Source organism: Hipposideros armiger, unplaced genomic scaffold (assembly GCF_001890085.2).
Source record: "Hipposideros armiger isolate ML-2016 unplaced genomic scaffold, ASM189008v1 scaffold_621, whole genome shotgun sequence".
NCBI lineage: Eukaryota > Metazoa > Chordata > Mammalia > Chiroptera > Hipposideridae > Hipposideros > Hipposideros armiger.
The window spans coordinates 274,742-291,902 of NW_017731971.1; the positions used below are offsets into that span (position 1 = coordinate 274,742).

The 17,161-nt window shown below is 42.0% G+C and overlaps 1 protein-coding gene across 1 annotated transcript in view; it reads left to right on the forward strand.

Moving 5' to 3' along the window:
• VPS45 (vacuolar protein sorting 45 homolog) overlaps nt 1-12,976 on the forward strand; it is a 56,661-nt gene extending 43,685 nt beyond the window's left edge. Inside the window, exon 15 of the mRNA XM_019625344.1 lies at nt 12,347-12,976. Coding sequence (XP_019480889.1) covers nt 12,347-12,434 — 88 coding nt within the window. The 3' untranslated portion in view covers nt 12,435-12,976. The remainder of the gene's footprint in view (nt 1-12,346) is intronic.
• Nucleotides 12,977-17,161: the final 4,185 nt, after the last annotated feature.

A 17,161-nucleotide genomic window follows, 5' to 3' on the forward strand; every position in this document is an offset into this window, starting at 1 on the left:
CGCCACCTGTTGGCAGCTCACGGCTACTCAGCTCGGGCTGACTCGAACCGCTGTTGCTCAGAGCTCAAACTCTTGAGCGAGCTCTTAACCAACTTCATATTATTGTTGAGTTTCTTTCTTGATTTTTAAGACACCATGGCTCAGGTGATGGAAATGTTCTTTATCTTGATTGAGGAAGTGGTTAAATGACTGTAAACATCTGTCAAAATCATCAAATGATACCCTAAAAATTAGTAAAAATTTTTTTGTCTGAATTCTATCTCAATAAAAAAATTGAAAATTCAAAAGAACAAAGCACGGTAGGACCAAACTAACACTTTTTCCTCTCTATCGGCAGAAAGATAAAAAGATAATTTAAAAAGGAAAGTTTTCTCAGTATGTAAATCAGGGTTATTTAATGCCACACCCTAAAACCACCTGATATTATCTGGTGTTATGAGTCACATGCTTCAAGAAACACTGATTCAGGGATGGCCAAGTGGCTCAGTTGATTATGAGCTCACTCAAGAGTGCGAGCTCTGAGCAACAGGGTCGCCGGTTCGATTCCCGGCCCAAGCTGAGCTGCCGCTGAGCTGGCAACAGGTGGCAGGATGGCTCAGCTAAAAAAAGAAAGAAAGCAACACTGATCCATAGCATTTCCTAAGAGGGGGGTTATGATGATACTAACAACTAAAATTTATTTAGCACATACTATGTGCTAGACACTATTTGAATACTGTATACCTGGGCTACCCAATAAGGTAGCCACTAGCCACAGGTAGCTATTAAGCACTTAAAATGTGGCTGTGTAATTTGAGGTATGCTACAAGCATAAAATACATATAGGATTTCAAAGACTTAGTACCCCACAAAGTGTAAAATAATGCATTAATGATTTTTTAAAGTTGATAATGTTTTGGCTACATAGGATAAATCAATATGCTATTAAAATTAATTTTACTGATTTTTATCTTTGTAATGTGGTTTTTAAAACATTTAAAATTATGTAGCCCCTCACATATGTGACTTGTGTTACATCTCTATTAGATAGTGCTGCTTTACTCATTCTATTTTGTTTAATTCTTCCAACAACCCAATGAGACAGATGTTTTTATTATTATCATCAACCTCATTTTTCGGATGAGGAAATTGAGGTACAGAGAAGTTAAGTATCTTGTCATAGAGCTCGGAAGTGGCAAAACTGGAATTGAGCTCAGACAGTCTATTTCTAGTCTCTGGGCACCTAAGTACTCAGTTGAAATAATATTTTAGGAAGATTTATCTAGCTATGATTTTTTTTTAATCCCTTGCTTTTAAGTGTCACTTGTAAGGTGGGCAAAATGTTTATACCAAGTGGACAATATGTACCCTCGAGAAATACTGGAAATCAAAGCAGGGGAAAAAAATAGTACAAAAGTGAGGAATCATTTAGTTTTAAGATTTTCATCATCCAAAGATAATTAAGAATGAGATTTAAGACTATTTTGCTCTTTGAATAAATATTATTAACTTGATTAATTAGTGGCAGCTGTTACTTCATCACTACCTGAGATGATGCCTAAGTGTTGATAGCCATATAATTCTGACAGAGTAAATCAGCAACAATGATGTTTTTTTGTGGAGAGTACAGTTTAGGGCTTAGAAAACAGTTGGCACTTTGAATTTCTTTAAATAAATTTGAAGCTGGGAGGGTGCTGATTGATATTATCAACAGGTACTTTATAAATTTCGACCTAAACTAGTAACACTAGAAACTTGGACCGTCTCCTGTAACCACAAGTTGGTTCGATCTCTGAATTATTTACAGAAAAATTAGGATACTGTGACAGAATTTGCATTTCAAAGGAAGAAGAATCCAGAGGAGACTCTTCTTCACTTATGGGCATTTCAGGATCAGTTTTGAAACTGTTGGAACCATCACCATCTTTGTAGAGATTTGGGGGTTGGGGGGTGTTTACTTTCCTCCCTGAGACCAAAGCGTTTGACATCATTGCAAAAGCTGTGACGGGGTGTATCGCCTATCACTGACAAGCATTTACTGAGGGTTGATTATGTGTAAGGTTCTGTACAAGGTACTATAAAGATGAAGACATGTTCTATATCTTTACGGGTCTCAATGTCTAATGGGAAAATAGGCATATAAATGAATAACTCTCATAAGATGCTCCTTTTAAAAGTTGAAGTTAACCCGTGATTCAAATCTAGATGTGCCCTGATTCCAATTTATTTGTGTACTGGAACATATATTTTTTTAGCTTTTCATTACAAAATCAATGCATAATTCTTGTAGGACAAAAAACATTTAAATACAGCTAAGCAAAAAGATGATGAACATATCCATACGACTGCCATCCCACCGTAGGAAATGTTAACATCCTAGTATATATAGCCTCTTAGACCTTTTTCTATTAATGTATAAACATATATTTTTAGGGGGTGGCCCAAGTGGCTCAGTTGGTTAGAGCGCGAGCTCTGAGCAACAGGGTTGCTGGTTCGATTCCCACATGGCCCAACGAGCTGCGCCCTCAGTTGGTTAGAGCGCGTGCTCTCAACAACAAGGTTGCAGGTTTGACTCCCACATGGGATGGTGGGCTGGCACTCCCCACAAATAAGATTGAAGGACAACTTGACTTGGAGCTGATTGGTCATGGGAAAAACACACTGTTCCCCAATAAAGTTAAAAGAAAAACAAATGTGCTCAAGGACCCACAGCTGGGGGGGGGGAATATATATATATATATATATATATATATATATATATATATATATATATATATATATATATATGTTGTTTTTTAAATAAAATATACTATACATGTACTTTCAATGAAAATACTTATATATGTCATTTATAATGACTGATATTATCTGATCATGCCACAACTTATTTAACCAATCAGCTTGTTGTTCATTCAACAAATACTTATTGAGCACCTCCTATATTCCAGGAGCTATCTTGAGACTAGACATACAGTGGTGAAAAAAGAAATATTGTTTGCTATTCATTGTTTATAATTTTTCACTCTTGTAAATAGTGCCGTAATAAACATAATTTTATATACATCTTTATACACTTGTCCCATTGTTCACTTGGGAAAATAATAATTGAGTATAGACTATATGCCAGATAGCCTGCTGACTTCATTACACATATTATTTCATTTAATCCTACCAAGAGGTAATATTGTCATGATCCCAATTTTAAATCAAGAAGCCGGAACATGGAGAAATTGAGTAATTTGCCTTAGGTCATGTAGCAGGGAAGTGCAGAGCTGGAATTCAAGCTCAAATTTGTGTGATTGTAGATTCCGTGCACCACTAGCAATGTTGAGATGAAACTGCTGCATCCGAGAGTATAAGCTCTTTTAAGATGCTGAGTAATTTGTCAGCCAGAAAAGTCTTACTGGTTTACACCTTCACACTATGTCCTTACCAACACTGAGGTTTGCCCTCCTGATTCTTAAAAGCAACTTAAATTTAAAAACCACCCATTCGTATGGAGAAGGTTGGTTGTAAAAAGTTGACTTCAACTCAAATGCAGAGAGAGAAGAAAGAAGCAGATAAACAGTGTGAAGCTAAGAGACCAGTAAATGAGAGAGAGAGAAACAAAGGTAGGCGAGTCAGAGGAGCCTCCAGCCCCCAATTCCAGGCGTTCAGGAAGCCCCGATCTCCTTACATCAGTTGGGCCACAGACGCCCACCCCAACCCCCATGCCGGCTTGTACACGTTTCTCTTTTGCTTAAGCTCGTTGGACTGGGTTTCTGTTTCTGGCAACCAGAACATTGCATTTTAGAAAAATGTTCTTATCTCTTACAAGCTTGTAGGCTATGCCTTTTTGTGTGGCATGTAAGTAAGACCCAATACAGTACTTGCATATTTGTTTTAGAAATTTGTTGGGCTCAACAATAAAAAGTAAAAAATGGAAGGAAACGCTCAAAAACGCTGTGTAGTGACACAAAAGTGACTCATTAACTTCTTTATTTCCTTAGTATCTACATTTCTCTGGTTTTTATCCTCACAAAAAAATGTTCTGCAGATTTTAAAAAGCCGTCAATGTGATGCCACTGGATTATTAAATAGTAGAGAGCTGATTATCCTCAGCTGCCCCTACTGAATGGTGCGTCCTTCCGGACGTGTGTTCTTTCTCTCGGACTGTCATTAGAGCTTCTGGGCTAGAATGGCACGTGTTATTTATGTCACCTTTTGGTAGTCTTTTGGACTTTTAAGAGGCAGCAAAGCAGAGCAATTAAGAGCGTGGGCTCCAAGTCCAGACTACCTTATTTCAATCCCAGTTGTGCCATGTGTCCACTTGTATGACCTTAGGCAAATTATTTAAATTTATGTGCCTCAGTTTTCTCAACTGTAAAATGGAGGTAATAATAGTTCTTTCATGTCATCGTTGGGATGATGAGATGATGTAATATATGTAAAATGCTTAGAGGAGAACCAGTACAGGGTAAGCACTCAATAAATGTTGCTGCTGCTGCTATAGCTATTACATTTGGGGAGATAAAGTAAAAAAGACTTTGGATATTCATCATCACCACCACCTCGGTTATCACCCAGACCTCCAAATCACTTGTTTTGAAAACCCTTACTTGAACATAATTCAAAAGCAGGATTCTATTAGTATCCCAGGTAGGAACATACTGAGGCTGTGGTAAAATTTACTATGAAGGTAGTCCAGTTGCCAGATGACCTCTGTGGGCTGTGAGGAGAGAAATTTTAGTAGCTCCATTTCCGTCTGTGCTCACTAAACATTTCCTCCATGAGGCCTCCAGAGTCAGTACCTCTATAATTAATAGACGTGCATAGAGTCATCAGCCACCAGGCTTGTTACAGTTAGGCTATGTGGGGCTCTGTTTCTTGTAATTTTTTTTTTAATGGTGGTCACCATTCCACTTCTGTAGTTGTGATTGCTCTGACACGCTGACATGGTCTCAAATGTTCCCCGTGGTAAGAAGGGACACCTACAGCTCTTTTTATTCTCAGATGATGGCGTCCTGTCAGACCTCTGTGTAACCGATAGTACAGGCAGCTATTTCCCCGAGGAATGAATGTTTTGTCTGAGCGCTGTGAGGATAATCCTTTTTCCTCACACGATATGATACGTGCACGGTGCTGGATACATGCGGTTTTGTCCTATTTCTTCTCAGTGGGAGGGGAAATAGGGCCAAGGGCTCCTGCTTATGTTTTGCTTTGCTTTTTGTTTCTCGTAAATCAGGCGTCTGGTACTAAGGTGGGAGCTGCGAAGGAGCAGCTGCGTTTTTAAATAGGCAGTTACACTGCTTGTAAGAAAGTGTCATAGGATAAAGTAGCCTCAATGGAGTTGATTATAATCGGGAAATATTTTATATCTTAGTTCAGTGTATCTCAAGGTCTGTTCCGCAGAAAACTTGTTTGGGGAGAGATCAACTAAGTTTGGAAAACACTGTATCCTTCTCTTAGAAAAGTCACAATTCACGTTAGCATGTTAAAGGTTCTAAGAAACTCCTAACCATTCAGCTTTTTTTTCCTTTATTGTATTTTAATATAATATTTTGTATTTATAAACTATTTATATAAAATAGAAAATATTTTTCTTTATATTTTAATATATTTTATACTTAGAAAATATATAAAATATAAAATGTTTATATAAATAATATTTTATACATAACATATAAGTTAGAAATTATAATAATATAAGGGCCACCCTTGAATCCTTCACCTAACCCAAGAACATGGATCTATCTGTGTGTTTCTCTCCAATTATATCCCTTACCTCCCAGGTAACCACTGTCCGAAACCTTATGTTTAGTTCCCTTGCTTTGGTGGGGGAGGGTTGTATTTTTATCACTTATCTATGTGTTTCTAAATAGCGCATTGACTAGTTTTGCTTCTTTTCGAGCTTTAGAAAAACAGTACACTTGTTTTCATTCACCATGGCTTCTAAGAGTCATCTGTGTTGTTCCCTTCATTTCTGAGCCTTGTTCATTCACTCTTCAGTGCCGTGTAACACTCCACTCCGCTGTGTGAGCACGCCACAGCTTACTTCTGCACCGGTCAGACCATCGACATTGGAGTTGTTGGTTTTCTGTTGTCTTGTTTACTGTCACTATGGCTTCTATCAAAGAGCAGCGAGAAGAAATGTGAGCCAAGGGTATTGACAGAATGTCATGATTATATTGTTTGGGAACAGGAGGGAAGATACTGAGTAGTTGCTTTATACAAGGTACAGTTCAAGGCAGGGGCTCAAATACAAAGAAAAGAAGATGTGGCTGTCTCTGGTGACCTTGTGGGGTCCAGTGGGGGAGTCAAACAAATTTCTGTTTCTCAAATTATGGTATGATTAGTCCCAGGGTCTCAAAGGCACAAAATGAATATGATACATCTTGTGGCGTCCATTTTCAGGTAGTTTGGGGGGATTTTTCAGGGGTAGAATTAAATAATTTCACTAAGTACCTTAAAATATGTGTATCTCAAAATTTAAAAGGCTCCTTTATGAAAAGTAACATAAAATTGTTACACATTTTAAAAACAAATGCTAGATCTCAAAGAAAGAGGTAAGCTGGTAAACCAATTTGGACTATACCCTCAAGACTATTATTCACTCTCTTGTTGACAAGTGTTAATAATGTATGTAAGTTAAATAAAATGTGTCCTAAATAGAAATAATTAATTCAGGCAGAGTAATCAGGAAATGCTTCGCAGAAAAGAGCGCATTTGGGCTAGGCCTTAAAGAACAAGTTGGATTTCCATAGGAAGAAAGAGCAGTCAGAGCTGAGGAAACAGCATAATTAAGGACAGGAGGGGAGAAAGGTACAGCACATCTGAGAAATAATGAGAGGTTCTTTATGGGTAAAGTATATATCCAGTGAGGGGCAGGGCGACCTCTGTGCCTGATTCCCGGCGTTTTCAGACACAGATGTTGAATGCTAACCTTTCCCCATGCTCCTGTATTTATGGTCGGATCTTTAGGCAAAGGTTAGCGTGATAGGGGACGCTTAAGCTGGGGTCTTCTTTAAAAAATAGGAATCTGACTCACGTATTCATTCATCAAACACTTAATTCAACATCTACTTTGTACTAAGGATGCACAGATCAAGAAGCTATTACTCACAATGTACATTAACTGGTAAGAGAAGCCATCAGAAGAGAATTCCCACAGCCCCCACTAGCGCTACCCTCTGCCTTCCATCCGGCCACATCCCAACCCCTCACCTACTCCAGGATGGCACTCCAAACTCCATATTGGTTTTTCCAACTCTATTAGATCATTAATATAATAGAAGCATAGAAACATGCTATTCCCCTCCCCCATCTTAAAAACCCTCTATTAACCTCCTAACTCTTTCCAGGTTCTGTACTATTTCTCTGTTCTCTTTTATAGCAAAATCCTTTGAGAATTGTTTATACTCCCTGTCTTTATTTCCTCTCCTTACAAATTCTCTTAAACCCACAAATCCTTTTAAACCTCACTACTCTTAAGCCACTCCATCCAGGCTTTCACCCCCATCACTCCCCAAAATTGCTCTCGCGTAGTCCCCAGGGACCTCCACATGGCTAACCCCAGGGTCAGTTTTTAGCACTCATTTTACTTGAACTGCCAGCAGCGTGTGACTTCACTTGGAAACGCTTTTATCACTTAGCTTCCAGAAACTATACTCTCTGGTCCTCCGGCCTCACCGGCCATTCCCTGTCTGTCTCTTTGGCACATTCCTCCTAGTTTTGGGATCCCTGGAGTTCTGTCCTAGACTGTTCTCTTCACACTCCCCTCCGTCTCCTTCCTTAACGTCTCTGATCTCATCTCTTACGACCCAACACCTTATTCACTTTACTGCAGCCACACTGGCGTCCTTTCTGCTCCCTGAACATAGCAGGCCGCGGTTCTCTGCACCTGCCCTTCCCCCAGGGAGATGTCCCGTTGCCCCGTTGCCTCGTGCAGGACTTGGCTCAGATGTCAGTTTCTCAGCGAGGCCTCCCTCCACCACTGGATTTAAAATCTCACACCCCAACACCTCCCGCTCGCCTTCAAACCTGCTTTACTGTTCTCCATAGCATTTTCTTCACCTAACACACTGCAGAGAGGCAGTTAGCATCGTGGTTAAGGGAAACAAACTCTGACGCCAGATTGTCTGGGTCTGTATCCCGACTTGGTCGCTTTCATGATGCGAGACCTTGACTTCTCTGTGCCCCAGTTTCTTCATGAAGTGGGACAATGTCTCTCTCATTAGAACAGTACCTCAAATATAGTGATATGTGTTTACATTATTATTGTTGTGTTGTTAGTGTTATATTTTACTTATTAATTCTGTTTATCTTCCATCCTCCCCCACTGGAATATAAATTCCATGAGGGCAGAATTTTTTTACTTTGCTCATTATTATATTCTTGGCATCTAGAACAGTACCTGTCACATAGTAGGCTCATAATAAATGTTTGTTGATTAAATCGTTATCCATGAAAAGAGTAATGGGGAGAAGAAGAACTGAGGAAGACTTGAGCTCTCTGTGTACTATTTTTAAAGTTTTACAAAAATAATGTATTTGTGTAATAACGCTCGTGCCCTTGAAAAACTTAATAGGCTTACGTGCAAAAGGGACATGTAGGCAAATGAATTCCTAGAGGGATAATGTAGAGTTGGGTTTTAAAAGATTCAGAATTCCACCCAGATAAAGTGTGAAGAGGCGTGGGGCAGCCTTCTAGGCAGAGGGAACAGTACGTGCGAAAGCAAAGAGGTAGGAAACAGTAGTGAGAGGAGAGAGATCGTTCAGTGCTCAAGCTATTAAGTTTCATCCTGTCTTCCTCTCTCCCTCACGCCTATGTTCCAGCGTCTCCAGCTTGGTGTTTGGCTGTAATTAGCGTATGACTCCATTCAGGCAAATATCTTGGGTTTTTGTCTCATTATTTTCCTGAAAATCTTTTTTCTATTTTCCTGCTTCCCTGAAATTCCACTCATTTTTTGCATTGTAGCACTCTTCAGATATGATTCTAGATTCCTTTGGTGTCTTTGGTATAAGAAACTCACATGTAATTGCTATCTGTGGAGGATAGTGAAAAAAGAGGAAAATAGGAAGGAAGGAAGGAAGGGAGAGAGGGAGAGAGGGAGGAAGATTGGTTTTATTATAACATAGCTTTGTTGAGGAACACAGTTGTTTACTCACTTTAGTAAATAAAATTTAAAATCCTGTGTTAGTCTCTAATCCCGTACCAAAGATATAAAAGTGAAGAAACTTGTTTTTCAATGTGTGATGCAAGACTTTTTGAGGTTTTTTTAAACTTTTAAAAATCAAGGCTTTTTTCTGCCCACCTTCCTCCTCTCCCCCGTGTTGGGAAAGCACACTTGATGACAGCACAAACCAAGACAAGCAATTGCATCAATCTACTAGGTTAGCTCCTGGCACGGTCTCTGTTTATACGTGTCTCACACAGAGTTGTGATTGTGCATCTGTCTCTGAGAGCCCCTTAAAGGAGGGAATCATAACAAGTGTCATTCAGACACCTAGCTCAGTGCCTGCTTCATAATGGATGCTCAGAAAACACCTGTTAAATTGAACGGAGCTGAACTGAATTGGATTATAGTACCACAGGAGAAGGGGATTTTTGAGTTTTAAGTGAGACTGAGTTAAAACAAATTTAGAAAAGAAAAATCATTCTTTTTTGTTGTTTTTAAACATAGTCTAAATTTGGGGTACAGATAGCAGTTTGTTCATCACCCATAATTGTTAAAGCATTCAGCAGTGATTCATCAAGTCCCCAAATAGATACTTTTTTAAAAGGCACACTGGCCCTAGGAAACAAAATTAGGCTTGGAAAATATAAATAGCGTTTTCTCTGCAGTCAAGAATGTGGGGTCTTGCTGATACATAGAGGCTGATTTAAGTGTAATTTTAGGAAAGTTACGCCTTTGCGCATGTAGCAGAGTCTGAAGTGAAGCAAAGATTATCTGATAAATTCTTTTTTTTTTTTTAAGATTGTATTGGGGAATTGGAGGAGGGGAACAGCATTGGGGAATCGGGGAAGGGGAACAGACAAGTTGCTGTCCTTTTGTTCTTCAGTCTAGTTGTGGAGGACGTCGCTTCACTGGCCCATGTTGGTATTATCATTGCGCTCTTCCCAGCTGAGGCAGATCGGTGGTCAGCCACTGGACGGCCGCTCACAGCGACTCCCAGCAGCACAGCTCCAGGTTGAGCTGTTCACCATCTTAGCTGTAGAGGGCGCTACGTCACTGGCCCTCATGTGGGATCCGAACTGGGGCCCTGCTGCTCAAAGCTGGCGTCTCAAGCCAGCTCTTACCCAAGCCACCTCTTAGGCAACTTGCCACTCGGCCGGCCCTGATACATTCTTACAGTGTTTCCCAGCACATATGTTTCATTCTTATGAAAAGTCATTTTCTGACCTCCGAGTGTCCCTGGTCCAACTGGCCCCAAAGCCAGGCCAGACAGGTGCCTGCATTTCAGTAGAGGAATAAATGAATTTAGCTTCTACTCCTTTCCCTTCACCATTTATGTCTTTTACAAAGGAGTTTGGAATTTAAATCTTTTAAAGCCTAGAATCTTCCAGGTCTAAAACTACAGAACAGTGGTAATAATAAGGCCCCTGGTCATTCCTCCAACCCTCTGTCTGCTATAGATCTCTTGAGAGTGACTCTGGCATACTTTACAAAACTGCCCAAAGAACTCCTATGTCATAGAGAGTTCTCTCTTGCCAATGGGTAGCCATTTAATTCATTTATTAAGTATATCTTTATTGAGTACCTACTAGGTGTTAGCCTCTGTGCTAAGTAAGCCCTGGAGATCCAAGCCAAATAAGTCTTAGCCCCTCCCTAATGAGGTCGCAGTCTATTTTGGCGATGATAACATGTAGAGTACCTAATTGATAATAATACAATGCCAAACTGGCGCGAGGACCAAGTGATAATAGTGCTGGGCATCATTAGCTCAGCAAGGAGGAGTTTGGGAAGGCTTCACAGAAAAGGTGACTTGTAATCCTCAGCCTTAAAAGGATTTCATCTGACAGAGAAGGGCAGTCTATCATTTCCGACAGGACATAATCAGAGCAACGCATAAGGGTATGAAAGCTCATGACATGTTTAGGGAGCAGTGAGAGGCTGGGCATGAATGGCGCATGGGCTGCACAGTGGGAGATGGAACCAGACGAGGAAGAGGCAGTGCTGGGTGGTGCTGAAGGGCACGGACTCCACAGCCTGGGTTTCAGTCCCAGCTAAGCCACTTACTAGCTGCTGTGACCTTGGCAAATTACTTAACCTCTCTAGTTGGGTTTCTTCATTTTTTAAGTGAGGGAAATAGCATCTATTTCATATATATATATACACACACACACACACACACACACACACACACACACACACGTATTAATATATACACATACACATGTGGCTGAAAACAGTTCTTAGAACAAAATAAAGTATTTGTTATTATTAGGACACATTATGAAGGGCCTTGAATTTTAATCTGTACATTACTCTGTAAGCAAAAGAAATGTTTTAAAGCAGAAGAGGGGAGAGTATGCAATAGGATATAATCTGTGTTTTAGAAAATTAACTCTGGTGCCACTTTGGAGAGTAGATTGGATAAAGCAGGGCGGCCAGTTAGCTCAGGTGGTTAGAGCGCAGACTCATAACACCAAGGTTGCTGGTTCGATTCCCACATGGGCTGTGCCCTCCACAACTAGATTGAAGACAACTACTTGACTTGGAGCTAATGGGTCCTGGAAAACACACTGTTCCCCAATAAAAATTTCAATTAAAAAGAAAAACAGGGCCGGCCGAGTGGCGCGATGGTTAAGAGCTGGCTTGTGACACCAGAGGGCCCCCTGTTTGGATCCCACATATGAGGGCCAGTGACACCGCCCTCTACAGCTAAGATGCTGAACAGCAGCTCAACCTGGAGCTAGGCTGCCATGAGTCACCGGCGATGGCGTAGGCTGAAAAGAAAAAAAAAGAAAGAAAAAAAAAACACGAGAGAGGCTAGAGGCACAACACAAGTTCTGAGGCCAAGAGTACATTTAGATAAGAGGAGCTGACATGTGACATGGCTCCGAGTTAACACAGTAGCCTTGCCCTTAAAAGTTCTGGATGCTTAACTAGAAATGTCAATCTTGAAATATCAGTCTTAACAGATCTTACAAGTTTAATGCTGCAAAACACAAGGAGAACCTTGGGGAAGAGCACAAAGGGCTCTCCTCCTGGTCTGGGTGTTTCAGTGCTCAGCTGCTGCTTCTGTTCTGAGCCCAATTATCAACCCAGTACTTCCTGCACACTATTCTCGATATCATCCCGTCTAGTCAGATGTCATGAGCCAACTATTCTGGTTTTGAAGATGCTTTCTTTATTCCTTTGAGTAACCTCAAATCTACCGGTCAGTTTCCTAGAGGAAGTTCTGGCTTCTGGACTGCACAGCCGAAGCAGGGACAGCTCTCAGCTCACGTCGAGGTCAACAAGCAGAAGGTGAAATGGTGGAGAGGAGAATGGCACAGCGTCTCCTCTGGCCGCGCCTCAGGCCTTCCCGCTGACCAGAGGCAACTGAGAAGAGCGTTGGGTTTTGTGGCTGCTCTTATAACCCATCTCCAGGTCGCCTGCTGGTTCCTGAACTGTTGGCACAGACGCCAAGATTCCCAGTGATGAGATGAGAGTAAGTCTGAGCCCATCCCAACCCACTTTTCTCGTGGTTTCAAATGAATAAATACATGTATTCCTTGTGTTTAGTAACACAATCACTTCAGTTTCTGATGAATTTTCGTGGGCTCTTACTGGAGAAAAGGGTTCTCAGAGCTTAGAGGAGTTTTGAAAAGTAATCATTTGATGCACATGCTGCTCTGTCTCTCCTCTTTGACCCCTTTCACTTTAACCACATTCCTGCACAACTCGTTTCTGAAAACTCATCGTGTTTCTGTAGAGAGCCATCCAAAAAACTGTCTGTCCCTACATTGTAATTTTCTGTGGCACTGAGAAACCATGTATGACTGTAATAAAAATCCATTTTGTGAAAAGATACAAGTGATTTGTTTTTGTTTCTTTGGGGTTAATAACTATTTATGGGAATTCATGAGATGAGGCATGAGCTTGCTTCGCACCAAACGCGGAGAAGGCATTGCCTCTGCCCAAAGGATATTTAAAGCACGTCAAGGCAAACAGTAAATTCTAATGTCAATTTCACCTCTCTTGAAAGCAATGGAAAGTGATGATGTCCTTAGTGCAAGGAAATTACGGTGTCCTCAAATCATAGCAAAAACACCACAGCGCAACCTCTCCCTGGTTCTCTATAAGTTCTTTACCGTTTTTCACATTTCCTTTTTTTTTTTTTTAAGCATTTTATTTAGCCCCCAAAATCCAAACACATTTTTCAGGAAAAATTCCTCCAGCAAAGTGACAGAAATAAACCTCTCTTCCCTTCAGTGATAGGACCCTTTTTACCTTTTTTTTTTAATGTTGGTAAACATCCTCAAGCGTAGATTAGCCAAAGCTCAAATCTATGTCAGTTTTGTGACTTTGGGAATGTCATTTAAGTCTCTTCAGGGCTCAGTTTCCTTATCTATAAGAGAGTAATAAAGTACCTTCCTCATAGGATTGTTAGCATTAAATGAGATGAGATAAAAAACAGCGTTTAGAACATCTGAACACTCAATAAAATTGACTAATAATAGTAAATAAGATTGAGTCCTGTCTCCAAGTTGGGGATACAGAATCACCACGCAAAGTGACTGGATTCCTGTCAACACTCCCACCGCCCTAATCAGCAGTTCAAGAAATAGAAAAGCCAAAATTCCTCTCAGCTCTCAGCCATTTCTTTTTTACCTTATACTCATGTGAAGTCATCAGTTTTTATCCACATTAGAGCTAAGAGCTACGATCTAAATTCTTTTCTTTTTGTTGCAGTCCCCTTAGGCACTTAAAAAAAAAATTCTTCATTTTTAAAATAATAAAGTGAGACAGCCTTCACTTAGGGAGGCAGTATTTTAAATGCACCATTTGCAAGTTACATAGTCTTTCCAAATAAACAGAAATCTCCCTCCTCCAAGCAGGATTACCTGTGCTTCCCTTCCTCTTGGCAAGATGACTCTTTGGAATAAGAACAAAAACAGAGACTTTTCTTATATCATTCTCATTATTCGCCTGCTTCCATTGTGCCTAGTCAACTGACAATACCAAGAAATCTAAGAAAACAACCTTAACCTCAGGATGTTTGATGCCAGAAGTTGGCTTTCTTTATTAAAGGATCAAAGAGTCATAGTTTTTATTTGAGATTTACAGCACTGATAACATTATTACTGGCCTTTATCTTTTCCCTTTAAAAACACCATTTTAATTAAGGTCCCATATGCTTTTACTGACCTTTCTTCCATACATTGAAATGCCCTAGTCAAAACCTCTATGTCCCATTTATTCTACAAAAGCCAAGGTACTTGTTTTTAGCTACACAAATGTTTGGATAATAATTTCTGCCTAGTAAACGTGTAGGCAGTTCACAAGTCCTTATCTCCGATCACTCCCTTCTCCCTCCCTCTCCCTCCCGTAAGTGCAATTACTTATAAAAGAGTCAATTGAAGGATAGCTAGTGGCAGTTGTGTCTTATCCAAGGTGATGCAGCTAGGGAGGTAACCCCATCCCCAGTCCTCCTAGGATCTTATCTCCACCAAAGAGAAACTGGCTTATTTTTGTGGTTGTGTGTGTGTGTGGTCACGTCATGCTCACTGAGGAGCCAGTGCTGTGAAAATGTGTAAGGAACCCATAAGTTCTTAGATTTCCCACCCAAGACTTGACCTTTGGAAACTGTCCCAATTCCTAGATCCCAAGTCAAGTGTCATGAGGTTTACCTGGTGAGAGAGAAGTCAGCTTGCAGGACAGGCCAGGGGAAGAGTGTGGCTGATGGAAAGAGGCGTGAGTAACAGGACAAAGAGACACTGAGGGAAGGTAGGGACAGGCTGGCTGAGGCAGTGTAGCAATGCAGGTTAATGAGAGAGAAAACAGATTTATGTAACATCTTAAGGAGCAGATAGGCAAGGAAGGTTCTCCAGCCCACATGCATCTGTTCTGGAATCTGAAAATGACTTCAGAGCGTTTTGATATTTCAGCAGTCCCTCTCTCTGCCTGATGTTCCACGAAGCTCCCACTCCTGCCTGATGCAGCCAGCGCCCCGGGACCCCAGGACCCCACAGATAGGAGGCACTCAAATATTTGTTGACTAAAAGGAGGAAGGTGGGAGGGGCAGGTCATGAATTCCTTTTTTCCATTAACCAGAATCTATTTACACTATCAGTCCAAACCATTCCTATCTCCCTGGCCAGCAAGCCCTCCAGAGATCGTGCTGGCGACTTTTCTTACCAGCTCATTGGGGCATTTTGCTTCCTCACTTACGAAGACGCCTTGGATTTTCTCATTCTTTTAAAATCACTTTCTAAACAGAGAAGGTGGGAAATAGAGATGGTGGGAAGGGGAGAGGACGGTGGGAAGGGAAGAGGGGTGTGCGTGTGCATGTGTGTGTGTGTGTGTGTACGAAGCCTACACAGCAGACGAGTCAGAAAACCTGGATTCTAACCCACTTAGTGTAACTTACTGTGTAAACATGGGCAAGTCAGTTGATTTGCATGCCCCGTTTCCTCATTTTCCAAGTGGGAATAATATTTGTTCTATATACCTCACAAGGTGGCACTACAGATTTCAGGAAATGATATATAAGAGCATTTTGAAAGGATAAATTTCTGTATCAGTCTTATATAGAGGAATTAATTAGTATGGTGAATGAAAATAGGTTAAGAGGAATATTACTGGGTTAAGGGGTAAGGGGGGGCTGGGAAAAGAAAGAAGCCCCCTCCTTCATTTCACAGATGCCAGAAAAAGCCAAGACCACTCCCCTCCTCAAAGCACAAATTTGGCCGACACTTTCTTTTATCTTGAGACATCTCTAGGAAGAAGGTCCTTCCTTTCTCCTGTTCCTCTGTACCAGGGATTTTCATCGTGTGCCTACCAGATGCCAGGCAGCGTTTGTCAGCTTATAATAATTGGCCCTGGGGTACAATATGTATGCTTTCGAAGGACTGTCACAGGTCATCTATATTGCCCTAAGTTTCCTTGGTGATGGAACTGGCCGTCCATCCCTCACCGTTTACTATATGGAGGCACAGAGGCCTAAAGAATTTCAGTGACTTCAGACAGGAATGAAACCAGCACCCAAACCTGGGTTTCCTGACTCCCGTCTTCCCACTACATATGTACCGAGAGGGAAAAATGAAGTTACTAAGTAAGATGTTGGTCTGTGGCTCTGGGCAGATCTGGTGAAGGAGGGATCCTCAGTCATGGCACGACACTGAGCCCTTCCCTCCAGCGGACGAGGCAGACAGGATGGGATTTTTCCACGCTGGTGAGGCAGGAAGAGACCCAGGTCGCAGGAAGTTTAAGCCTCACCTAGAGCTGATATTAACTAATGCCACTTGATATAACGGACCCCGCTTCGGAGACGGCGCCCTATTCCTGCCAGCACTAAGAGTGTGTCTGCAAGCCCCCCAGCCCTTCTGAGCCCCAGCGAACTTTCCTCTCTCTGCAATGGAGATCATAGCATCCACTTCACTCTTAGGGTTCTTCTCCCGAATACGAGGCTCGAGGAAGGCCCGAGGCTTTGTAAACTGGCAGGAGTGTGTATTAATATGAACGCTCTCCCACCGCGCCCCCCTACACACGGACACCCTCCGGAGCATCAAACTTTTCCCCATCACCTGCCCTGCCCGGGCTACTGTCTCTGCCACCCCTGGGGAGTGTGAATGCCAGACGACAGCTCCTGGTGACGCGCCCTCGCAGCTCGCGCGCTGGTTGTTGTTGTTTAGGGCTGGGAGGGAGACCATCTCAATCTAGGTTATCCCCGGGCTTCATAAACCTCTGTCTATTACCCGCTCCATCTGCCTCCGCTGTCTCCCCCGGCAGGTCCGGCAGGTCCGGCCGGTCGGCCTTTCCCGGGCGGCCCACCTCGCGCTCGGCCGGCGGTCTGGGTCTGGGTCTCGGGCCGGGTTTTGGGTCTGTCTGCTTCACCCTCAGTGAGGCAGAAACAAAGGAGGGCGGGGGGAGCGCACGAGCTCGGGCTGCGCGTTTCGCCCTTTACTCTGAACTCACAACGTCAGCGGCCGCTGGATGGACTCGCGGGGCGCGGGCCCGCCGCCCACCCGAGCGCGCGGGGCCCGGGGGGGCCGG